We start from the raw sequence: 27,096 nt of genomic DNA, 5'->3' as shown, positions 1-27,096 counted from the left end.
GAAACTACAAAGAAAATATTCCAGAATAATTTGTAATCTGAAAACCCATCACATTGAGTATTTACAAAAACAGAGAAATGTAGCATGTTTCAGCTTAGAGTGAAGTTGTTATTCTTAAAAATAACAACTTATTAGTACTTTTTATTTGTGGACATTGTTGACAAAGCATTCATGCAATTGGAAAGTTTCACCTATTGGAAAAAACCTTAACTGAAGGAACAGTAATGTAGCCACAATCCTGCATAATTCATCAGGGAAACAGATGAGCAATTTACTAAATGAGAACCATGCAACACACATGATTTCACTTGTACTCAAGTGTGATCCATCACAATAAAAGTAATTAGTTAATAAACAGAAGCCTAGAGTAAAGAAATAGTCAACCAAAAGGCATTTTGGTTATTTCATATCACCAAGCTTGCAGTATATTTACAAATAAACTAGCATATTATGAAACATTTGAAATGGAATTATTGATCTAAAGTTTTAGGTTGAATGACACAAATAGCAGTCTTCTAATGACATAGTTAATACACATTAACACAAGTCTGATTCTCTGCTGTTGGTTTCTGTCCTGCTACAAAATTAGATTTCCCGTTCATTAGGTTGAATTCCAATGGGCTATGAACTCAAGTGATTGACTTCCCACACTGGATATGGAAGAAGAGTTGCTTCTCACCAAGAAATTATATTTTTTGGTTTTGAAAAACTGCTAATAATAAATGAATATGAACATTAGAACAAGTGAGACCAATTATTTTGAAGTCAACGTAAAAAGGCAAGTAGAGCACTGCAACTCGAATACAGTTTGATTTCTATCCAAGGATTTCCAACACTGTAAGAAGATCAATTTTCTCTATGTGGCATTAGATTGACGAAGATACATGCAGCATAATTGAAGCAGGTCACAGGCATAGTTGGAAAGGAAAGAAAAAAAGCTTTTCCTAACTTGAGAAGACTGATTACATACTGCTATAAATACCCTTGTTCTATGCTCACTAATCCATTTACAAACCGAAGTGAATGAGTAATGTAAAAAGATTGGGTACTGGTAAGCAAACAGCTTTTAATTTTAAAAACCACATACAAAGACTGGCAAAAAAAAAGATGCACAGAGATAGCATTTTGATGACCACTTCATCATCATGTTGTTGTAGGGCAAGGCAAAGGCTACAAGTCCTTGAAGAATTACCAGCTGGAAAGCAGAAGTAGGACAGTCTCTAGTCAAAGAGACATCTTGTGACAATCTAAAGATTCTGGAAGATTTATCCTGAGGCTGAGGGAAAAAAATTGTTTTTCTGCCGTGGGCCTTGCTGCAGGTCATCAACTTGGAAATTCTGAAAATTCAGGGAAGTTTTTTGGATATTTACTCAGAGAAGTTGGAAACATGGACCTATTGGAAACAGGATATGCCTTTGAATTGTTTCAAATAAAAGTTATAATTCCATGGAAAGGAAATTGTAATGTATGTGTTTTAATATGTGGTGTTAAAGCCTTATTAATGGTTATCTCTTCTGTAGTTGAGATTATTAGTAGCACATTCAGTAGGAGTTGTTTTTAGCTTCGAGCAAAATTCTTAAAATGAGAAATCTTGTCACGCGATGCCTTTCAGTTCATCGCTGGAATTTATATATATTAAACATCATCAGGGTTAGTGAGGGGGTGGGGATGGATAAAAGGGCTGTGTGCACTGGATACAGGGACCAGTTTGGATTATTTGGAGCTCAAGGAGATTTCAAACAGCACTGCAGAAGCAAATAAGGATTCGAACAGCAATAGAGGAGGAATGGAAAGAGGTACCATGGAAACAAATAGTTTTGGTAGTGGATAGAAGGTCAGGTTTCACAAACTACTCAAGTTAAACAAACTCTCAAGTTTTATGGAGCTTGGGTCAGCTCCAGACAATAACTTGAAAAAGGACAGACCAAGGGTCTACAACCTTCAGCTCATTAAGTGGCTCATACAACTCCCAAACAAGACTGAGCAAATATTTTCCCAACCTGTCTGGGATATTCAATAATTGCCAAAGAAATCGAACATCAGAAATCATATTAAAGCCAAATTTAATTTTTTTTTTGCTTCTATCTTATTTATACAAATACTAATATGCTCATCTCCAGATTCTGCCAATTTCATCATAATTATTGTTACTTTAGGAACAACTTGACAGCTTTTGAGATACTGTCCTTCTGCAAAGTTGTAAAAATGACTTGCCAACCCTGAGGGATGTCCAATGGCATGACAGTGGTTATTTCTGGTAAGAGATGAAAGTAATTGCTTCAGGGTTCCCCGTGTTAATGTATCGCAAATGCTAATTCTTAAAGATATCAGACAGCAGTATGCCAACATGAAGTTGTTGAGTCAGATGTTGGCAGCATCCCTGAGAGAGCTTGCTGTGTAATGAATGATGGAAGCAGTGTGGCTTGTGTGGATAGGAAACACAGGAAATTGAAGCAGGAGTAGGCTATTCAGCCCTTCGAACCTGCTCCACCATTCAATCTGATCATAGCTGATCACCCAACTCAGTAGCTTGTTCCCATTTTCTCATTATCCTTTGATCTCTTTAGCCATAAGAACAATACCTAATTACTTCTTGAAAACATGGAATATTTTAGTCTCAACCACTTTTTGTTGCAGAAAATTCCACAAGCTCACCACTGAGTGAAGAAACTTTTTAATCGCAGTCCTAAATGGCCTAGCCAATTTCCATAGATTAGGACCTCTAGCTCGTCTGCCCAGTCATTGGAAGCATCCTTCCTACGTTTATCTTTCCTAGTCTTGTTAGAATTTTACAGTTTTCTACGAGATATCCCCTCAATTTTCACAAATTCCAGGAAATAAAGTCCTAACTAATCCAGTCTTTCTTCATACATCAGATCTCCCATCCCAGGAATCAGACTGGTAAACCTTTGTTGCACTCATTTCATAGTCAGCTTATCATTCCTCAGATAAGCAGGCTAAATTTGCACATGCTACTCCAGGTGTGGTCTCCCCAAGGTCCCATACACTTGCAGCAAAACATCCTTACTCATGTACTCAAGTCCTCTCCCTACGAAGGTCAACATACCGTTTGCTTTCTTCACTGACTGTTGCATAGTCACTTTGGGCAAGTGGTATATTTGGATGTGCTGAATACTGCAAAAAGAATGAATTAACACAGTTGCAGTCACAATACAATCCGTGGTAATGGCTGGAACCTGGAATTCTGAGATTTGAGAAGAGGTTGGAAATGAGAGTTCACATTTTTGTAAAACATTGCATTTGTAACATGTACAATATTGCTATGCTTCAAGATAGGCTCGCTAATATTGGGTCAAATGGAGGCAACAATGGGAATGTGGGTTAGAATGGTGCTGGAAAAGCACAGCAGTTCAGGCAGCATCCGAGAAGCAGGATGTATTCCTGATGAAGGGCTTTTGCCTGAAACGTTGATTTTCCTGCTCCTCAAATGCTATCTGAATTGCTGTACTTTTCCAGCACCACCCTAATCCAGAATCTGGTTTCCAGCATCTGCAGTCATTGTTTTTACCAACAATGGGAATGTAACCTATTCTGGATTCTGTTGATCACAACTCTGGGTGGCAAATGTAATGCAGCATTAATGTTACTGGACTTGTACCGAGAACATTAGTCTGGAGTTCTGGATTACATGAGCTTGAATCCCACCATGGCAGATAGCGAAATTTGAATTCAATAACAATCTAGAATAAAACCTGGCCTAATGGTAACTATGTAACCACAGTCTAATGTTGTAAACCTCCATCCAGTTCACTAATGTCCTTTACCTAAAGAAATTTGTCATTCTCACCTGGTCTGACCTATATGCAACTCCAGACTCTAGTTAACTTTTAACTACCCTCTGGGCAATTAGGGACAGGTAATAATAGCTAGTGAGCTTAAATCCCATGGATGAAAATAAACCATCCCCACAGCAACATGGAACACTTGTGATGGCCCAAACTAATTATCTCCTATTCCTAAATCTGTCTTTTGATCTGAGAAATATATAGCTATATGAAGACTTTCCACTGTTTACCAGCTGCATTTAACACTAATTTGATATGGGGAATTACAGTTTTTTAATTCACTTGTGGGATGTGGATGTTGTTGACTGAGCCAGCATTTATTGTCCATCCCTAGTTGCCCTTAAGTGATGGTGAGCTGCCTTCTTGCATCACTGCAATCCAGAGTTTTGATCCAGTGTGAAGGAACGGTGATATATTCCTAAGTGAGGGTGGTGAGGGGCTTGCAAGGGAATTTCCAGGTGGTGGCATGGTGGCTCAGTGGTTAGCAAGGCTGAGTGGGGGATGGTAGTGAGCGTGGGTTTGGAAAGTGCTGTCTAAGAAGCCTTGGTGAATTTCTGTAGTGCATCTTGCTGATGGTACATACTGCTGCTGAGCATAAGTTAATGACTAATTTATATGCCTAATGTGGATACTTGCAATCCTACTAGATTCAACATGAAGCCCACAGAGTTACCCAAATGTTTTCCCATTTCCAATTTTGACCTTAACTACTAAATACAAGTCCTGAATTAATTGTAATTAATCCATCGTTAAATACCTGCTTCTTTCTTTGCAGGACAATGGTGTCCGCAGTGTGGTGTAACATATTTTACATTAAAAAATACAATTTTTTCAAAGCAGGCAAATATATTTAATACGATTATAGAATGATCAGTTTCCCTAGGGGCACCTTCCTGGCAAATTATCAAATAACTTTTGTATTATGCAATTTTGCAGTGACATCTTTGTTCCCAGACATGCTCAGAGTAGGAGTGTTAATGGTTAAATCAAAAAGTGCCAATAAATGGAGAATTCTATCACACCAAAGATAGAATAAGAGGGGCAGAGGGGAGAGGGCAAGCAGCTGGGCAGTCATAGCCACCAGCAAAAGAGCATCATAGTAGAATGCCCCCAGCTGAAGCCTAGGTTACCACCATGACCTTCAGACCAGCTTTAAAAAGAAAGCGAGGTATCAATTTCACTAACAGTTGCTGAGAGCAATATATCTTTGCTCAGGCACAATAACCAAGACAGATTTAATAGTGTAACTTAATTTCAAAGTACCGTAAACCCAAAAATAACTACTGCAGGTTTCGCAATCTGTTATAAATAGTTTTTCTAGGAATGCATTATTTGAACACAAAGTGACCAACTTTTTTTTTGGAAAAAACAAGGGCTCTCAGGAAGTACAGTTACTGGAGAAGTCTTGAGATACTGACTGAATAAACCAACATTTTGAATTAGATTTGAATCTCTACACTATGGATAGAGGCCCTTCGGTCCAACAAGTTCACACTGACCCTCCGAATAGTAACCCACCCATATCCATTCCCCTACCTTATATTTACCCCTGACTAATGCATTTGACACTATGGGAAATTTAGCATAGCCAATTCACCTGACCTACACAACTTTGTACTATGGGAGGAAACCAAAGTACCCGGAGGAAATCCACGCAGATACGGGGAGAATGTGCAAACTCCACACAGATAGTCGCCTGAGGCAGGGATTGAACCCATGCTGTGAGGCAACAGTGCTAACCACTGAGCTACTATGCCACTCCAATCTTAAATGAATATTACAGAAACATAGAAGATAGGAGCAGGAGGTGCCATTCGGCCCTTTGAGCCGTCTCCACCATTCATCTTTACAGCCTAATCCTGCTTTCTCCCCATACCTTTTGATCCCATTTGCCCCAAAGTGCTGTATCTCGCTGCCTCTTGAACCTGCCCCCCATATTAATTAGAAACAATTTCTATATCCTATTGTCAGGGCTAGCCCTGCTATTTTTCTTCTAAAATAGAAATATTCTGGAATATTTAGTCCCTGATTTTAATCATTCTGCAACCTTGTTTCCATAATGCCTTTGCTATTTCTGTTACCAATTCTATGTTGTTGTGAATGCTTTGTGCATTTAGTCATAATATATTTTTCGCTGATATTGCCTCCACCAGTGAAGTCCTTGCATTTATTAGTTACTGCCACTTCCTGACTAATTTTGCCTATTTATATTCAAAGTGCTATGCAGCCTCAAAATTTCACCTAGGATGTCTTTAAAATGATGTTTCCTGATCTCCATAAATCTATTAATTAGCCTAACTACATCTTCAGTTATCTGATTCATAGGTCCCAAAATAACGGAAACCATACATCAACGTGCAGAATGGAACCAGATCCCTTGACTATATTGTCTCTATTATTACATGATTTTCATTTTTTACATCATTCCCAATCATTTGGATGGCCTCCCTTAGCACAGCACCATGATCAGTTTGCTCATACATCTGCCCTGATTCACCTGGGCAAGAACCTTGTACTTCTCGGACAATGGCAAAGCCAGAGATTCCTCCACTACCGCACTTCACATCCAATCACCTGTTTCTGTGCTATATTACTCTGTGACTTGCTTGACTCTCAATCACAGTCCCTCCAGTCCCTGACCATGAACCACACCTGCACTACTCTCTAATCTAAGTGAGCCACAGTCTTCTTTGAATACCTTTCCTTTCTATAGGTAGTTCTCCTATGACAAGCATTTATTAAATGGGACTTTTCTGTAACGCAACTTGTGAATTGCCGAGCTTCTTTTTAAAAAGCGCCCTCCCGTTCACTGTTACATGATCCTCATTCCTGGCAGTAGATGTCATGATGCACAGAGGACTGGATGCTGCATCAGCATCATGTGACCAAACGGCTTGTGCATTCTCTCATGAAGAGCTTTGTAAAAGGTATTGTGAAATGTTTGTACTCGTGTATTTGGAAAAGTATCGTCAAAACGTCTCTACAGCTTGAGGACAGGAAGCTGGGAGCAATCTGTTAATTTAAAAAAAGTTGTGATGAGTGAAATTTCACTGGAACTGACAAACAGTAAAAGGACAGTGTTGAGCAGCAGTTTGAAACGTGGCTTTGTTGTTCATATTAAGAGCTTTTCCTCTCTTTGTTCAAAAAAATGTTTGGATGTTAAAGATTATCTGCAGACTCATGTAAATCTGTTTTAGTGACTAATCAATATGGTAACCAACTGCAAAAAAAACAAACCAGTACAGGGGCATGGAGATGGTCACAGCATGGTCAGATTCAGGAAACTCTGCACATAGTGGACAAGGAAGAGAAAGATGAGTGGTGCACGGTTACTTTTGGTGCATGTGTGGAGATGCCCTGAGGGGGTGAGTGGGCTGTGCAGAATAGATTCAAGTTTGGTCATGGTCAGATATTAGTGAGGATGAGAGTGAGTGGGGGCAAAGTTGCAGGAAATGGTGGGTACAGTTGCAGAGATACAGTGAGTGTGAGGTATCAACGACAAGATGGTGGCACTTTCACTGGCAGGGTGGAGAATGTCAACCTACATTCTGTGCATTTCTTTAGATGGGTGAGACTGCACTGGGCTGGATGGTAGTCCTGGTCCAGATTGATGTGGATCCAGCAGAATGGCATCTGCTGTTGGACTGGGAGAAAAAGGACATCCTGCCTCTGCATCATCCCCACCTCCAGCAGCAGCATCTCCATGTCACTGCCTACAAAGAGAGACACCGATTTTCTATTATCTGCCACATCCAGAGCCAATGTCAGGAACCATGCAGGGCAGCTCTGGACTGACCGCTCTCATCTGGGTGCACAATATCTTTTTAATGATGGTGCTGCACCACAGATTTTAGTCAATTCTGGGATATCCAGGAAATAGTGATGATGCTAGAATGTGCAAGAGGGTGCCAAAGGGTAGGGTAGGTAATAAATCAGGTGGGTTTTGTAAAATAAGGTGATAGACATCCCCAAGCATCACAACATGAAACCCTCTAAAAAAACTTGACAAAGCTGACACTAAGTGAAAGAAACTAAGATTCAACCTTTGATCAATCAAAGCAGATTTCATATTGAGAGATGATTTGTGCAGTGTTACCATTGGATGGGATCAGAAGGCTGGCTAGAACGTAGTGCAGCCAGCAGGTACAGATGCCAATTGAGAGTAGAGTAATCAGTTGAAGATTCTGATGAATTGTACTATACCGCACTATACAACTGATTAGTTACAACAGGTCAAAATTTACTTAGACTGTGCTATAATTTGAATTAGGCTAACTACTTCTTTTGTTTCAATTTTTACTGGTTTTTGGTAATTCTCCCCAACCCTATTTGTTCCATAGGCCCCATTATTTCTATTGCATGATTTTCTATAACACAACGTCACAGAATGCAACTAGTGCATTGTAGGAGAACTACCTATATTAATTTCAGAGCACTGCATCCTTAAATTATTTACATGCATCATCTTCAAGAGAACAGCAAGCAAGCTGCCCAATAAATTGTTCTGAACGTTCTGCAGCATCTGCGCTCCCAATTCTGGTTGAACAATTCAGAGCACAAGTACCTCAAGATGCAAATACTCGCAAACTCACATGTCCAACAGTTGCAGCATACCATCTGCACTGTATCGCCATCCAACATTGGTTATTTAAATGAAATGTAAAGTTTAATTACTCAATAAATTTATCTTGTGTGTTTTAGCTAATTACTAATCCTAGTTTAAGTTATAGCGAAGATTACACCAAACCGTAATATGTAGCTTGTCATGACCATGAATCACCGATGAAATTAAAGGTTCGCTATGTCCAAAGTGATCTTTTGAACACAAGCACAGCTACGGTCAAAAAGGAGACATTATGGGAGTAAATTCAGTTACTGTCTTAAAAACATTTCTGCAACATTACATCTGAAGTTGTCAATTTAAGTTCAAAGAGGGAAATGCAGTACTGAACTGATCAATATTAATCCCTGAAAGTATCCCAGACTGAACGTGATGGTAAGAGAGATGGCAGTTTGGGCAAGAGACGTGTGTTTTCTACTTGTAGAATGCACAGGGACAAAAGTTAAAACTGACTCTGGGCTATGCGAGTCATTGGCTTAATCTTGGAATGCGCGAATCAGTGCACTGTGCAGGTCACAATTGCGAGAACAAAATGGCCATTAAAATACTCCTGCATTACAGGAAAAGGAAAAGAAAAGACGATTGCTCTCTTTCTCTCTCACGCACTGAGTGCTGCTATCCAGTTACTTTTCAAAGGAACCAGGACAAAGAATACCATTAAACCTACATAGCCAAAAATCTCAAAATAGACTTTCAAACTATCAATATAACATCCACTGTAACAATAACACTCTATAATCCAGTCTTCACTGAAGACCACAGAGACTGTCTTTTGTCTAAAACAGTTTTGGAATAAGTTCTTATTCCTAATATATTTGTATACATGTTGTGTTAGTATTTCTCCTCATGATTAGTAACAAATAAACTCATTCTTGTTAACTGAAGGAAGCCAGGTTAAATGGGCTCCTTTCAAAACAAAGTAATTTAGTCTGGGAGAAATGTATTCATGAGAGAGCAGGAGCAGGAGAGACTGCTGTAAATTAACATTATGACTTTGTCAATCAACTGAGTGGCATCAGGGGTAGGAAAGGTGAATAAAGAAATGGAGCCAATTTACCAATCTTCACCTAAGAGCCTGACAATTTTAAAGTATCCTGTCTAGAACTGCAAGAACTCAGCAGCTCACCCAGGGTCTGGCCATAACAAAATTAACACCGATCCCTCTCCCTATTGCCACTTCCCTATTTGCCTTCCTTTACTCACAACGACACTCTTTTCAGAAAAGTTACAAGTTCTTGCCACCTACTGTGATTTGGCAGTTGTTAGGGGAACTTGCTCAGAGATCCAGAAGATTCAGATGTGAAAATGACCATGGATGGACAATGCATTTAGTGCCATAATAGGCGTGTTATGAACTAGCTGCATTATTTTGAATTAAAAAAAAACATGGGACCTTTGCTTTTGAGAGTGATCTGATTGGGACAAAAGCACAGACAGCAGAAAGAGCGCAGTTCGGCAAGTAAACAAAAACAGCAATTGGCCAATCCAAATTCTAAAAAAATTATGTCCCGACGAAACTTCTGAACCCATTTTATCATAATCTCACTAATTTTTTTGATAAGGAAGACTTATATTTATGCATTTTTCTTTATCACCAAATAACAGCCAAAGTGTTGTACAGCCAATGAAGCACCTTTGAAGTGTAGTCATTGTTCAGAAGAAAGTGGAGAAAACCAAATTGCATACAGCAAGTTGTCTTCATTATCCCATTACTATTTGAGGAAGGCCAAATGCTGGCAATTTGGATTAGACTAATTTAGGTTATCAGTTCCTGGATACATTCGGATAGATCACAAGGTTTCCAGGGAGCAGCGGGGCCTGTCAGGATACACGAGTATACGGTTTAAATTTCTTTTAGTTCCAGTTTTTCTTCAGTTCCTGGATGCAGTTGGAGAGGTCACAAGGTCACAGATTTGAGCAGTTGCTTTACCCAAAATACTACTCAGGTAGTGTCTCCCACCCATCTTCCTCCTTTAATCAAAAAGAAAGTTCTGTGCATCAGTTGATAAGGTGAGAAGTGCTTTCTTTTATGTTTCTTTTTTTCTGGCAATCTATTTGGGAACTTCGAATAGTTGGAATGGAGGTTAGGGCAGTTGAATGTTCCTCCTCCAGTACGCAGGAAGTAAGGGTCATCTCTAGTGTCCCCGCTGACTTCATTTGTGGGAAATGCATCCAACTTCAGCTCAAGAACCGAGTTAGGGAACTGGACCTGGTGTTGGAGGAACTTCGGATCATTCAGGAGGCGGACGCGATTATGGAGAGGAGTTACAGGAAGGTAGTTACTCCACAGCCATGTGAGGAAAGTAGATGGGTTACCATCAGGGGTAGGAAAGGGAACCAGCAGGCAGTGCAGGGGTCTCCTGTGGCGGTGGCCCTCAACAAGTATACTGTTTTGGATACTGTTGCGGGGAGGGAACGACTTACCGGGGTAAGCAATGGGACACAGGTCACTGGCACAGAGTCTGTCCCTGTTGCTCAGAGGTGAAGGGGGAAGAGGTGCAGAGCTTTAGTCTATGGGGATTCCATAATTAGGGGGACAGATAGGAGGTTTTGTGAGAACGAGAGAGACTCACAATTGGTGCGTTGCCTCCCAGGTGTCAGGGTTTGAGGGGTCTTGGATTGGTGTTTGAGGGGGAGGGGGAGCTGCCCCAAGTCATGGTCCACATAGGAAGAAAGGTGAGGATCTAAAGCAGAAATTCAGGAAGCTAGGGTGGAAGCTTAGAGATAGTAAAACAGTTGTTATCACTGGTTTGTTGCCAGTGCCACGTGCAAGGAACAGGGAGAGGTGACTGCATCGAGATGTACAAGATAATCAGAGGGTTAGATAAGGTGGTGTAGGGTGGTGAAGGCTAACATGAGGGGACATAGCTTTAAATTGAGGGATGATAGATTTAGGACAGATATCGGGGTAGTTTCTTTACTAGGAGTAGTAAGGGTGTGGAACAGCTTGCTTGCAATAATAGTAGTAGGCTCGCCAATGTTGAGGGCATTGGACGTACACATGGATAATAATGGAATGGCGTAGGTTAGATGGGCATCAGATTAGTTTCACAGGTTAGTGCAACATAGAGGGTCAAAGGGCCTATACTGCACTGTAACATTCTATGTTCAATGGTCGGCATGGACAAGTTGGACTAAAGGGTCTGTTTCCGTGCTGAACAGCTCTATGGCTCTATAACTCTAAGTCTGTTTCGATGATGTGGTTTGAAGGGTCAATAATGGTGAAGATTCTAAGGATAAGTGCCCTGTCTCTTCACAATACAGCAATGGGATTTTAATTTCCACCTTAGAGAACATTCAAGACCTCTATTAATATCTTATCTGAAAGTACATTGGAGATTGTAAATCAATATTTCGATTTTTGCAAATCCCAAAAAGCTGGTGGACTTGAAAGCGTATATGCACTAAATGCAAATGGGCTTAATTTTAAATTGCTGGTATCTGAAAGAAAGTGTGCTGCTCGCACACAAAAGATCAGATCCAAATGCATCAACTTGAAAAAAGACAACCCTACAGTGACAATACTACTCATACAATTTACAGATTGCAGCACAGTTACATGGGCTACATAACCAGTTACTATACTGTATATTCTGTGTAGACTGATAAAGAATTACCTACATCATAGTAACAATAATAAATTGAAGCTGAGTTAATGGTTATATAAGATGCCAGTAATCTACACAAAAGGTATCTCTATTATTCTTTTCTCAAGATGTTTGTATACCTTAAAAGTCTTTAGGCATCCCAATCTAACTTGCAAATATATAACAACCAATTCCTCAGTTACAATATTTTCATTTCATTCTTCTCAAGTTTATTGCAAAAAAATTCCACTCACCATGTATAACAAGAAAAGTATTTGTTCCAACAAAGTCGACTTGGGAAGAAAGTGGACAATACATATGCCCATCCATTTCAGTGGAAAAGGATTCAAGCTTTCATTGGATATCCAAAGATAACTGAGGACAAGCTAAACAGTCGCTTTTTTTTCTGGCACCACTAACATATTTTAGTTCAACACTCACCAAACTTCTGCTTAGCAGTGCCACACTATAAATCAGTGAGCATAAGACTAAGGTTTGTTTTTAAAGTTTTCTGGACAACATCTTTCATGAACTGAATGATGACCAAGCATCTACGTTTGACCATTACAGTATGCATTTATGTGCATGCTATTTAAAATTTTCTTCATAAATTTTAAGGATAGCAATTGTTGCATCACTGTTTTACAGATGCATTCATTATATCAATCTTACTCATCTCCAATTGTTTTTAAAATGATATTTGAAAATCTAAAAATTGAAAATGATCAATAGCTTATAATCAGACTTGCCAAGCACTCACTAATTAATGGGAAGCTAAACTATTTATCATTCTTTCCTTCATAGTGTATGTAGTCCTTGAATCATAAGTGAATATACTCAATTCCTTTTATCCACTAAAGCAATTTCCAAGATCTTTATGTCGGATTCAGAGCTTTGCAGTTCATTGGGTTATAGGTAAGCAATGTCAAGATTCAGTATTACCACACCTTCCAAAATGGCAAGTTCCTTCTAATCCCTAAAAGCAACCAAAGATGATTTGTGATTTTCAATTTAAAAGGAAGCTGGAACATGATTACAGCTCACGACTATATCATGTGCAATATTTGACACCACCCAATGTGGGTGATGCAATTGTTATTGGCGACTACAAAAACTCAAACATCCAAGGACCGTCTCAACAATGCAACAAAAAAAAACAGGAATTACCCATTTCACCCTTCAAGCCTATGTCATTATTCAGTAAAATCATGGAGTTTACGTAGAATTTCACTGTTTCCCCACAATCCCATAACACCAGAGGTATCCACAAATCTATTAATTTCTGTTGGTGAACATACTCACTCACCTAGCATCCTCTGCTATCTGGGTACAGAATTACAAAGACTTGCAATGCTTTGCGTAAAAACCAGCTCATCCTAAATGACCAATATATTATTCTGACAGTGATGTTCAGCTCTATATGTGAAGGAGAGAATCCTCTCTGTACCTACCATACTAAACCCTTTAATAATATTATGTTTCAATATAATAATCTCTCATGCTTCTAAATTCTGGGGGTTTTGATTTTGTCTTCTTGGCTGACAATTGTTGAATATCTCTCACAAATTGTGCTTTGGAAGAACCAACTCCAGGAACAAATGACAATTTTGCTATTCAAAACTGCAAAGGGCAAAACGGAGTCAAGTGGCAAGAGGAGAAAAGCAAAACAAATGAACAGAGATTTTTAAAACATAAATGCCATCAAGAGAGAGACACAGACAGAGAGAATCCACTAACTGACCCTTTAAGATTCAACCACGACGCATGTAACTGGTCTTCCTGTATTAAGCTACACACAAATACTACCTTTTACATATATATGTTAGCTAATGTGAAAGATGGCCAATAACACACAAAATATTAATATAAGTGAGATCAAAACACACAATGAATGTGTAAGATTACAAAAACGTTTGCCAGATAACTGGGAATAAGTCATGTTCACTCGTCAAGAGGAAGGTCATACTGTAAGTGGATAATTGAATATCCTTCATTAGTCCAATTTCCATATACAGAGGCAGAAAAGGAATAGAAAGCATTGGTTTTGTCATGACAAGACCAAACCCACTCAAAATATATTAAGAAGAAAGTCTGGATACTAACTTTTTCTTATTTTAAAAGCAAGTGTAAGGCATTTCAATTGTTGAAACTACTCAACTTTAAGCAAAACACACTTTTTATACTACAGTCAAATAGAAATGAAAAAAAAATAAAGAAAGGAACTAGTTTAATTTTAACTATTGAAATGCTGAACAAAATAATATGTATGAACTGCTAATTAACTATTCTAATATAGTTACATCCTATAAGCACAGCCTTGGCAAAGGAAAATTCAGTCAAGTAAAATAGATTGTCTTGCATGCAATTCTAACGTCTGGAAGAGAACTCCACCTTTTAGCTGTAACAGAGAGGCAGAAGAGATTCCACATCCAGCTTCAAGACCCCAGCAACTGCAGAAAGCTAAAAAAAAATCTTGGTTCTGTGAGAGCTTGACCCCACACATTCAGGCTGCTTTTCCTGTTCCAATTTAAAAGAAAACATTCCACGACCTCTCAAGCTGTTTACTGGCTTTGAGCAAATCACTCAACACCCCTGCCTCAACCTTTCTTCATAAAGCAAACCAAGACAAAATACACCTTTTAAAGCCATGGTAATCGCCATACTTTCCATCTTAGGCAGACATGCGTAATAGAATAGCATCGGAATAAAATGGTCTTGCTACAGTCGGTTTTAATAGTTCCGTTCCCCTGTGACTCCGCATTATAAGAAATCAGATAATAGCAGCACTATGTAAATTAATGGGATGGAAACATGTTATAACCAATAAAGATAAGGAAAGTTTGCATTCTACAAATAATGGTCTAAATTCTTCAATTACTTTATAGCCAATTCACGTTGAAGAAACGCATGTTATAGCAGAAACAACTATATATTAAAGGCTGTATTACTTCATAAAACCTACTGTATATTGGCTGCTGAGTATCAATGAAATGAACTCTAGCTGATCATCAGTCACTCAAATTATCAGCTGAAATATTATCCAAAGCTATTAATATGGTGAAATTTTTATAGGAAAATGAAAATATCAGTTCTTGTACCAAAGTTAATAAACATCCACAAGATTTAAAAATATTGTTGGTTTCACCCAAGACTATGAACAAGCAATGCGATGCTTCCATTTAATGATGTGTTGTAGAATACAAGCTTCAGCAGTGTTCTATAGTAAACTCAATTTTTATTTAAAGAATTTTGACCTGGGATACAAGGGAGTTAAGCTGGTAAATGAAACTTGTTTATGGGGTTGGATTCAGTCTTTGTTCAAGCTATTCTGTACAATTGGGATATAGAACAAAAAAGTCTCATCAGCACCAAGATTATTGGCACAACTTCAAGACAGACAAAAAATCCTGAGAAAAGTCTTCATCACTACAATGGTGTCTGATTAAATTTTCACTGATTGTTTCACTGAGTCATACAGCATGAAAACAGACCCTTCAGTCCAACCAATATCCTAAACTGATTTAATCCCATTTGTCAGCATTTGACCCAGATCTCAAAACCCTTTCTATTCAAATACCCATTCAGGTGCTTTTAAATGTTGTAACTGTATCTGCCGCCACCATTTCCTCTGAACAGTTCGTTCCACACATGCACCATCCTGTGTATGGAAGAAGTTTCCCCCCTCGTCTTAGGTTACCCCAAGATCTTGATTATACACCCTATCCATGCTCATGATTTTGTAAACTTTGAGAAGGTGACTACTCAGCCTCCAAAATCCAGGGAAAAAAGCTCCAGCCTTTTCAGCCTCTCCCTTCAGTTCAAACCCTCTAATGCCAACAACATCCTTGCAAGTCTTTTCTGAACCCTTTCAATTTAACAACATTTTTCTTATTGCCGAGAGACCAGAATTGAGTGTAATATTCTAAATGTGGCCTCACCAATGTCCTGTACAGTTGTAACATAATGTTCCAACTCCTATAATCAACACACTAACCAATGAAGACAAATATGCCAAAAGTCGTCTTCACCACCCTGTCCACCTGCAAATCCACTTTGAAGAAATTATGAACCTGCACCCCTAGGCCTCTTTGATCGGCAACACTCCCCAGGGCCCTACCATTCACAGTTGAAGTCTTGACCTGGTTTGCCTTACATGTCTGAACATGAAGCTGAGTTAGCCATTTTATTTCAAGCTCATGACTATTTATGCACTAAAATGCAAAAGTATACATTCTCCCAGTTTAGTTACTAAAAGGAGGACATATTTTGTCTGCATGCACACTTCTTTTGATGTTCTCCAGTATACAAATGTTTCTAAAAACAAGATCGGGGTATGTTTAATTGGAGTGGTCTCCTACCAATTCCCATATCCAGGTGGAAACCCCAGAAACTATACAAACAACTGCAGTTGAATCTTCCTTCTCTCAACTTTGGGAAGTAGTAAATTAAATTAACAGAATATACGGAGGCAGAGCTCAAACCTGTTCAACACTTGTAAAGGCTGGATTTTATAGGAGTCATCAAGTTGAGAAAAGGCTTGAGTTGGCATCAGAACTTCCTGGCACAAAATATGTATAAGATATTCAGAGGCACTGATGAGTCAATTGTGCAGTATAGGTTGATCTAAAATGCTCAAATTTTCCAAGGAGAGGTAATCACAGGAGTCAAGTCCCAGCATAGAGGGAGCTTGTCAGGACCCCAGGTGTTCAAAGGAGCAGCTGTGTAAGAATGGGGCCAATTTAATCGATACTAAAGAGTTATATCATGTTTTTAATATTCTAACTTTTCCTGAATAACTACCTGTTTAATTTCAACTGAACCCTCCAAATTCTCCAACTTATGTGGATACTTTTGGTAGGGTTTCAAGCATGGAGGAACTGCACAGCAGAAAATCCCATTTCCAGGGAATTCCTATGGAGTGTCGTGCAATGGAGATTCCACAGAATCCCCAAACATGATTTACAACTATCCTTGAAAAACAATTATCTGGTCATTGGAAAATCTGAGCCAAAATACCACACAGCAAAGAAGTGCAGTGACAGTTTGATTTCTTTTTGCGCCTTAAATATACCAGTGTACTTCAGACATCTAATCAGACAAAAATGGACACTGAGCCAGGGAAGGCATTATTACAATGAGCAAAGAAAACTCAAGTGAAGAGATGAATTTTGAAGAGGCGATTATAAATAAGAGGCAAACGAAATGGTGGAATTAACAAGAGTTTCACAGCATGAGGCCGAATTGTAAAAGATGCAGCCAAAGGTAAACTAGAAGACTGCGGTATAAATGACACAAGGAACAAGGATTTAAGGTCAATTCCTGGCAAGAAGCTTAATGCGAGACACATTAATGCGTATTGATACATTAGTTCAGAATGGAAGCAATATATCCCATGGGGCTCTGTAATCCTTCTGTTTAAAAGTGCAGGAGTTTTGTAACTAAAAAAATTCAGAAGAACATGGTCAGAATCAGCTGAATAATCTGAAGTTGTATTGTAGTTAAGATTTCTTCTCAGAAAGGAAGTCTATATAATGAAATCCAAAATGGGTTAAATCTTCCGATATTTGGATCGATTGATCCATTTGTAAGTCGCTTTCAAACTATAAGATAATTAGCGTTTTGTCTCTACTGCATCTCTGTGCAGCAAAGTAAACAGCCTGTAAATTAGCTTCCTACACTCAACTATACTTTCACCAACATGTACACAAAGCCACATTCATGCTTGTAGAATACTTCTTTCCCTAGGTTGTTGCTCTCAATCTTCTTGTGCTCTATTGAAGAAAAGGCATATGCTTAAAACACATTTCAACTTTCAACCAAAAAAGGGAGGGGAATTGATGTCTAAACATGTTAATACACTGCATTAAGAGGAATGCAAAGTGCCATTGGAGATTTTAAGTTTCTCAATGTGACTTCTCACTAATTCAAAGTGAAATTCTCATCAAGTAAGCTGTAGGACAAAGGGGAAAGTGGAAACTCTTAACCGAGTTAAGAATGAAGCAAAATCCTGAGGAAAATTCAATGTAATTTATATAAACTTCTTGAAATGAGCAATAATATTGTTGAAAGGAAACTCCAGGAAATTGAGAATGTCCACCTAATCAGTGCAAGTCCTTCTGGAATTTATTGCATTTTGGCAAAATTCACTTTAATAGCAAAAGCCTAGAAGGATTTGATTTGTTATTCCTTCTTTAGCCTCATCGTGTTCACAAAACAATTAGGATTAATTGTTTTTAGTTTCACAAATGACTAACCCAAACAAACTAAGTTAATCAATGACAGAAAGATTAGAAGACAGCTAAATAATACTGATGAAGATGCCCATAAACATATGCTACTAACATGACCTAGCGAGATCAGAGATACTGCCACAACCTAAAATTCTCTCATGACCACAGAGAGGTTGAAACTTTTTTGAATTATCTCAGAGAGCAAGTCACCCACTTCTGGGACTGATATCAATCAGAATTAGTTGCTGGGTCAGGTTTGCTTATTGAAAACAAAGCTAGTTAATCAGGACTGGTATGATGGTTGTTAAGTTATTTATAGTACAAGTCCTGGGTAGTGCTCAGTTAGTAAACTTCGTGGTTTCGGCTGAGGATAATGCATTAGTTAATTCTGATACATTTTAGTAATGTTTGCTTTGTCCTGATTAGCTCCAGAACACACATTTTAACAAACCTAAAGGGACTTCAGCCAAGGGATGACTTTGATCAGTACTGTTTCTTTAAGGAGTAGACTTAAAATTATTTTTTAAAAACATTAAACTTTAAACACGAAATGTTGCTTTTAATCTGCTATGAATGGTTAAAGTCCCAACACACCAATACAGTTATTCTTGTATCTTGACGCAACAGATAACATCTTGGACGAACAAACGTTAAAAGAGCTCGAAATGAGAAAGGTTTAGTGGTAATTTGGCATCTTATTTTCAGATGTTTTAGTCAACCTGCTATTAATCAATGGAGAAAGAGCAACAATGTTTCTATGTTAAAGTATACAGATATGAGGACAGATATGGACAAACCTGAAAAGGATAATGCTCCTCTTCCCAGCAATGTGTTAATATGCTGTTTATTCTAAGAGGGGCAATGAAAAGGTTTACAAGCATTTGTGTCCAAAAAATAGGCAGTGATGTAGGGAATTAAGTATAGACTCAAATGAAACCTTATATACAACTCTTATGAATATTCTGTACTAAGCTGTTAAGGGCCCACTAGCTAGAAGGACTTTTCAAGACAAGAGTGACTTCAGCTTCTTACTTATTCAAAAGATAGTAATGGAGACTTCAACTGAGATGAACTGGAGAAGTCTTCTACAAACTAAAGCACAGGTAACTTTGAGTGAAATCAGCTTGAGTAAAATCATCTGTCATATGATGCACCAATTGCACCAGATAAAATAAATCCATGTGGCTAATACCACAGGCAGTTACCTCTGCCTACCATGAATAAAACCTAAGGAGTGCCAAGATTATTTAGCTTATTGTTGACTTTGTTTTAAATTCAAGCAACTTAAATGTAACCTTCTTTGCATCTAAACCTCAGGGAAAAGATGTTAAACATATGTAATAACATGAAATAACAGTACTTACTATTATTTAGTGCCACAAGGTTATCTGTTCCTGGGTGAGGGAAATTAAGGCCCAAGCGTCCTGCAAAATGAAATATAGTAGTTGAAAAAATTTCTAATGTATTCCTGACATATATTTCCAAACTCAAGTAATTTAAATCATAATGGGTCCCACTATACAATGCAAAAAGGTTAACCCAAGTTGATGGAAAGCTAATCATCTTCAAACACATTCTGGAAAGTAATTGCTGTGTTTATCTAAACTGAAAAAACAGGTTGACATTTTAACATTATTTTTAAACAAAACTTAATTTCTCCATTAAATAATTGCCATCAATTACACGCCCTAAAAAAGTCCATTTATGATCTATCCACAGTTAAGATTTTTTTTTCCAAATTTAAGGCAATGTAATGGAGTGATATCACCTTAAATCATGAATCGCGAAACAATTATATAGAATGCTTTGGTAAAATACTTCCCTCAACTGAATATATCATTAATTTAGGATACAACATACTGATCACTCTTTCTTTCAGAACAGTCAGAGCTACCTAGAATTGCCATCAAGCTAAAAAGAATCCCAAAATATATTTAATAAGTAAGCCCAAGACGCAACTGTCACAAAGTAGTAAACATAACAAAACTTTCAAATTTGAATCACTTGCAAAAGAATCAGTTGTAAACTAGACACCAAATTGAGAGCACTTTCTTTTGTTTGCATTATAGAACTTTGAAAAATGTATTTTTAGATTTTTTAAAAAGTAGAATTTAAAAGTAAGTTTCAGAGAACTATACTGGAATTGGAGTGGCCAATACACCGAATAGCTTAAATGCTTAAAAAGGACAAGGTGCTGCAGAAACTCAGCAGGTCTAGAAGCATCTGAAACAGATGAAACAGAGTTAATGTTTTAAATCCAGTGTGATTCTTCTTCAGCACTCGAGAGGTACAAAAGTGGTAGGTTTGTATTAAAAAAAAGTGGGGGAAGCAAGTTGAGTGAAAGTTAAGGACAAGGGAGATTGAAGATCATAGGTTTATACAACAGAAGGCAGTGGCAATTGAAAACTGACAAAACATAGCCTCAGCCCATGTGTTAATAACAGAACATAGGTCAGCTCTGATGGAAAGCCAAGATACTGAAGATTTGAAAAGAAAACAAAATTGGAGGATAGAATTTATGGTTGATGTTGAATACAATGTCAAGTCCATATGGCTGTAAATTGGCGAATGAGATGCTATATTCCTCCAGCTCGCACTGGGCTTCACTGGAATACTGTAGTACACGGATGATAGAATAAGAGGTCAAAATCAAAGGGTCATGTACTGAAATGGCAAATGACTGGGGTCATGCTTGCAGACTGAGTTGAGGTGTTCCACAACCTCTCAGTCTGCAATTAGTGCCAGTATTGCTGAGATCACATTGCAAACAGTGAATATAGTCCATTGGATCATAAGGAGGATTTTTAAAATCACTGCTTCACCTGCAAGGAGTGTTTAGGACCTTGGATTGTAAGAAGGGAGGTGGTAGACGGGCAAAATGTTGCATTTCCTGCGAATGCACAACAAGGTGCTGTAGACTCAGAATGCCAATGTTGGCAGTGATGGAAGGAGTGGATCACGGTACCGTGAAGGGAACAGTCCTTTCAGAACACTAACAAGGAGGAAAAGTAGTGTTTCGTACCATTGACTTCATGCTCGAGGGGGGACGATCTAATTTGAAGGCTCATGAGGCAGAGAATGAAAACAAGGAGAACCCTGCTGCAGTCCTGTTATGAAAGGGAAGAGTGTGGATACGTGCAGGAAATAGGTTGGAAATGGTTGACGGCCCTCTCCCCCACAATGGAGGTGGGGACAGTGTCGATTCCTTGGTTAAGAAATACAGTTTTCATGTCAGAAGCTCCACCAGGAGAAGGTTGTACCACCAGGAAAAATAAGAACAAGTTAAAGAAACTGGGAGAATGGAAGAGAGTACATGTAGGAAGCTTGGTGCAAAGAAATATAGTCAAGGTCGTTGAGGGAGTTAGTACATTTAAAATGAGTATCATTAAATAGCCCATCCCCAGTAAAGGAGACAGCTGTCAATTAGAGAAGGGAAGAGTCAGACAAAGTTCAAGTGAAAGAGAGGGAAGGAGTGATTGTTCCAGATAAGAGTAGCAAATACAGTCATTGATGTACTAAAAGATGAAAAGAAAAAGGTTGTGAGGGAAGGCTCATAAGACAGGCTGGAACAAGAATCGTCTTTTATACCCTGCTAAAACACAGGCATAACGACAGTCTAAGTGCCTATAGTCACATCTTTAACTTGACTCACTTCCAAAAGTCACCTGGACCTTCCAAGAAAAGGAAAAGTTGTTCAATAAAGAGAACATGGCCATCTCAATAGAGAAGGGCAATAGTGGATGGGATCTGTGAAATACATCCTGTACAGGCTTTGTTATCAGCATCATCACTGGCCTCACCAGTCTGCAGGTCAAAGTGTGCTTGGTAATTTTGTTTTGAAGAACTGGATGGTTGTAGCAAGAGTATTTTACATTGTCCTGATTATATGGATTAGTACAGTCCTATCATATTATGTATCGATGCTTTTAAACAAAGAAGAAAATTAAGCATAGGAACAGGCCCTTTGCCTCTCCAACCATGCGCTGATCCAGATCCTCTATCTAAACCGGTCGCTTATTTTTGAAGGATCTGTGTCCATCTGCTCCCTGCCCATTCATGTATCTGTCATACCCACCTCTATCACCTTCACCGACGTATTCCAGATACCCACTACTCTCTGCATAAAGAACGTCCCATGCATATTTCCCTTAAAAACTTTTCCCTTCTTACCCTGACCTCGTATCCCTGCGTAATTGAGTCCACCACTCTGGGAAAAAGCTTCTTGCTATACATCCTATCTATACTTCTCAGGATCTTGCACACCTCAAAATCAGGTCGCCCCTTAACCCCCACCTTTTTAATAAAAATGATCCTAATCTACTCAACCTCTTTTCACAGCTAGCACCCTCCATATCAGGAAACATCCTAGTGAAGTTGAAAAATGTGGAGAATCAAGTTTCGGGTGTAAGCCCTTCTTCAGGAAATGCTTATGCCCGAAACATCGATTCTCCTGCTCCTCGGATGCTGCCTGGCCTGCTGTGTTTTTCCAGCACCACATTTTTCAACTCTGGTACTCCAACATCTGCAGTCCTCATTTTCTCCTAACATCCTAGTGAACCTCGTCTGTACCCTCTCCAAAGCATTCACATCCTTCTGGTAATGCAGCGACCAGAACTGTACTCAGTGTTCCAAATGTGGCCAATACGAAGTCCGATACAATAGTAACATAACCTGCGAATTCTTATTCTCAATACCCCATCCAATGAGGTAAAGCATGCCATATGTCTTCTTGACCATTATCGACCTGCATTGCCACCTTCAGGGAACAATGGACCAGAACACCCAGATTTCCCTGTATATTGATTTTCCCCAGGGCTTTTCCATTGAGTGTATAGTTCGATCTGGAATTGAATCTTCCAAAATGCATCACCATGCATTTGCCCGGATTGAACTCCATCTGCCATTTCTCTGCCCAACTTCCAATCTATCTATATTCTGCACCACTCTCTGACAGTCCTTTTCATGATCTGTTACTCCACCAATCTCCCTATACCTTCCTCCAGATCATTTACGTGCATCACAACAATAGTGGACCCAGCACAGATTCCTGTGGAACATCAAAGGTCACAGTTCTCCATTTTGAGAAACTCCCTTCCATTACTGCTGTCTCCTGTTGCCCAGCCAGTTCTCTATTCATCTAGCTAGTTCACCCTGGACTCCATGCAACTTCACCTTCTCCATCAGCCTACCATGGGGAACCAGATCAACTACCTTACTGAAGTCCATATACAGGGGAGCCTTGATTATCCGAACACCAATTATCTGAAAATCAGATTATCCGAAGGAGATCGCAAGGTCCTGACAGAAACATGACATCAAAGGCATGTGTCCAACACAGATCGTGTCGTTTGTTTACAGTGACTAAAAGTGCTGCCAAGAATAGTCCTGGACTGATGGGAGCGCAGGCACCATCTCTAAATGACTGACCTCCCACACCCCCCCTCTCTTCCCACATGTCCCCTGGAGTTTACACAGGCGTGTACCCTAAACCCCCTTTTACATACTGATCAATACTGGATGCTCCTTACAAATTCTGCTCCACCTAAACTTCTAACATTATGAATCTGTTGACTGGGATTCACTTAGAGATGTACAGCATGGAAACAGACCCTTCGGTCCAACCCGTCCATGCCGATCAGATATCCCTATCCAATCTACTCCCATCAGCCAGCACCCGGCACATATTCCCCCCCAAACCCTGCCTATTCATATACCCATCCAAATGCCTTTTAAATGTTGCAATTATAACAGCCTCCATCACATCTTCTGGCAGCTCATTCCATACAATTACCAACCTCTGTTGAAAAGTTGCCCTTTAGGTCACTTTTATATCTTTCCCCTCTCACCCTGAACCTATGCCCTCTAGTTCTGGACTCCCCGACCCCAGGGAAAAGATGTTGTCTGTTTATCCTATCCATGCCCCTCAATTTTGTAAACCTCTAAGGTCACCTCTCAGCCTCTGACGCTCCAGGGAAAACAGCCTCAGCCTGTCCAGCCTCTCCCTATAGCTCAAATCCTCCAACCCTGGCAACATCCTTGTAAATCTTTTCTGAACCCTTTCAAGTTTCACAACATCTTTCCGATAGGAAGGAGACCAGAATTGCATGCAATATTCCAACAGTGGCCTAACCAATGTCTCGTACAGCCGCAACATGACTTCCCAACTCCTGTACCCACCCAATACTCTGACCAATAAAGGAAAGCATACCAAATGCCTTCTTCACTATCCTATCTCCCTGCAACTCCACATGCACTCCAAAGGTCTCTTTTTTCAGCAACACTCCCTAGGACCTTCCCATTAAGTGTATAAGTCCTGCTAAGATTTGTTTTCCCAAAATGCAGCACCTTGCATTTATCTGAATTAAACTCCATCTACCACTTCTCAGCCCTTTGGCCCATCTGGTCAAGATCCTGTTGTAATCTGAGGTAACCCTCTTCGCTGTCCACTACATCTCTAATTTTGGTGTCATCAGCAAACTTACTAACTGTACCTCTTATGCTTGCATCCAAATCATCCATGTAAATGACAAAAAGTAGAGGACCCAGCACCGATCCTTGTGGCACCCCACTGGTCACAGGCCTCCGGTCTGAAAACAACCCTCCACCACCACCCTCTTCTACCTTTGAGCCAGTTCTGTATCTAAATGGCTAGTTCTCCCTTTATTCCATGAGATCTAACCTTGCTAATCAGCCTCCCATGGAGAACCTTGTTGAATGCCTTACTGAAGTCCACATAGATCACATCTACTGCTCTGCCCTCATCAACCATCTTTGTTACTTCTTCAAAACACTCAATCAAGTTTGTGAGACATGATTGCCCACGCACAAAGCCATATTGACTATCCCGAATCAGTCCTTGCCTTTCCAAATACATGTACATCCTGTCCCTCAGGATTCCCTCCAACAACTTGCCCACCACCGAGGTCAGGCTCACTGGTCTATAGTTCCCTGGCTTGTCTTTACCACCCTTCTTAAACAGTGGCACCACGTTTGCCAACCTCCAGGTCTTCCGGCAGCTCACCTGTGACTATCGATGATATAAATATCTCAGCAAGAGGCCCAGCAATCACTTCTCTAGCTTCCCACAGAGTTCTCAGGTACACCTGATCAGGTCCTGGGGATTTATCCACTTTTAACCATTTCAAGACATCCAGCACTGCCTCCTCTGTAATCTGGACATTTTGTAAGATGTCACCATCTATTTCCTTACAGTCTATATCTTCCATAACCTTTTCCACAGTAAATACTGATGCAAAATATTAATTTAGTATCTCCCCCATTTTCTCTGGCTCCACACAAAGGCTGCCTTGCTGATTTTTGAGGGGCCCTATTCTCTCCCTAGTTACCCTTTTGTCCTTAATAGATTTGTAAAAACCCTTTGGCAAATAGAATTAAGGAGAATCCAAAGATATCTCATATCCCCGTTTTGCCCTCCTGATTTCCCTAAGTATACTCCTACTTTCTTTTATACTCTAAGGATTCACTTGATCGATCCTGTCTATACCTGACATTTGCCTCCTTTCTCTTAACCAAACCCTCAATTTCTTTAGTCATCCAGCATTCCCTATACCTACCAGCCTTCCCTTTCACCCTGACAGCAACATATACTTTCTCTGGATTCTTGTTATCTCATTTCTGAAGACTTCCCATTTTCCAGCTACCCCTTTACCTACGAACATTTGCCTCCAATCAACTTTCAAAAGTTCTTGCCTATGACCATCAAAATTAGCCTTTCTCCAATTTAGAACTTCAACTTTTAGATCTGGTCTATCCTTTTCCATCACTATTTTACAACTAATAGAATTAAGGTCACTGGCCCCAAAGTGCTTCCCCACTGACACCTCAGTCACCTGCCCTGCCTTATTTCCCAAGAGTAGGTTGAGTTTTGCATCTTCTCTAGTAGGTACATCCACATACTGAATCAGAAAATTGTCTTGTACGCACTTAACAGCGTCCTCTCCATCTAACCTTTAACATTATGGCAGTCCCAGTCGATGTTTGGAAAGTTAAAATCCCCTACCATAACTACCCTATTATTCTTAGAGATAGCTGAGATCTCCTTACAAGTTTGTTCTCAATTTCTCTCTGACTATTGGGGGGTCTATAATACAATCCCAATAAGGTGATCATCCCTTTCTTATTTCTCAGTTCCACCCAAGTAACTTCCCTGGATGTATTTCCGGGAATATCCTCCCTCAGAACAGCTGTAATGCTATCCCTTATCAAAAATGCCACACCCCGTCTTCTCATGCCTCCCTCTGTATCCTGGAACATTAAGCTGCCAGTCCTGCCCATCCCTGAGCCATGTTTCCGTAATTGCTATGATATCCCAGTCCCATGTTCCTAACCATGCCCGGAATTCATCTGCCTTCCCTGTTAGGCCCCTTGCATAGAAATAAATGCAGTTTAATTTATTAGTCCTACTTGTCCCTGCCTGCCCTGACTGTTTGACTCACTTTGTTCTCAACCAGTCTCAGATTGATCTCTTCCCTCACTATCTCCCTGGGTCCCCCCCACCCCACCCACCTTACGAATTTAAATCCTCCCAAGCAGTTCTGGCAAATTTCCCTTCTGGTATGTTAGTCCCCCTCCAATTTAGGTGCAATCCGTTCTTCTTGTACAGGTCACTTCTACCCCAAAAGAGATTCCAATGATCCAAAAATGTGAATCGTTCTCCCATACACCAGCTCCTCAGCCATGCATTCATCTGCTCTATCCTCCTATTCCTGCCCTCACTAGCTCGTAGTACTGGGAGTAATCCAGATATTACTACCCTTGAGGACCTCATCCCATTTTTCACCCATCATTGGTGCCTATATGTACCATGACAGCTGGCTGTTCACCCTTCCCCT

The 27,096-nt window shown here is 39.6% G+C and overlaps 1 protein-coding gene across 6 annotated transcripts in view; it reads right to left on the bottom strand.

Annotated features, from left to right (window-relative positions):
• The window catches only part of cpeb3 (cytoplasmic polyadenylation element binding protein 3), a 118,787-nt gene that overhangs the window by 52,502 nt on the left and 39,189 nt on the right, over window positions 1–27,096 (bottom strand). For all 6 annotated transcript variants that reach the window (XM_060841930.1, XM_060841929.1, XM_060841925.1 and 3 more), the window contains exon 4: window positions 19,609–19,668. In XM_060841930.1, the coding sequence (XP_060697913.1) occupies window positions 19,609–19,668 (60 nt within the window). The remainder of the gene's footprint in view (window positions 1–19,608; window positions 19,669–27,096) is intronic.

The sequence above is a fragment of the Hemiscyllium ocellatum genome, chromosome 22, assembly GCF_020745735.1.
Source record: "Hemiscyllium ocellatum isolate sHemOce1 chromosome 22, sHemOce1.pat.X.cur, whole genome shotgun sequence".
NCBI lineage: Eukaryota > Metazoa > Chordata > Chondrichthyes > Orectolobiformes > Hemiscylliidae > Hemiscyllium > Hemiscyllium ocellatum.
Note: the sequence above shows the minus strand (reverse complement) of the source record. Positions and strands in the feature narration are given on the sequence as shown.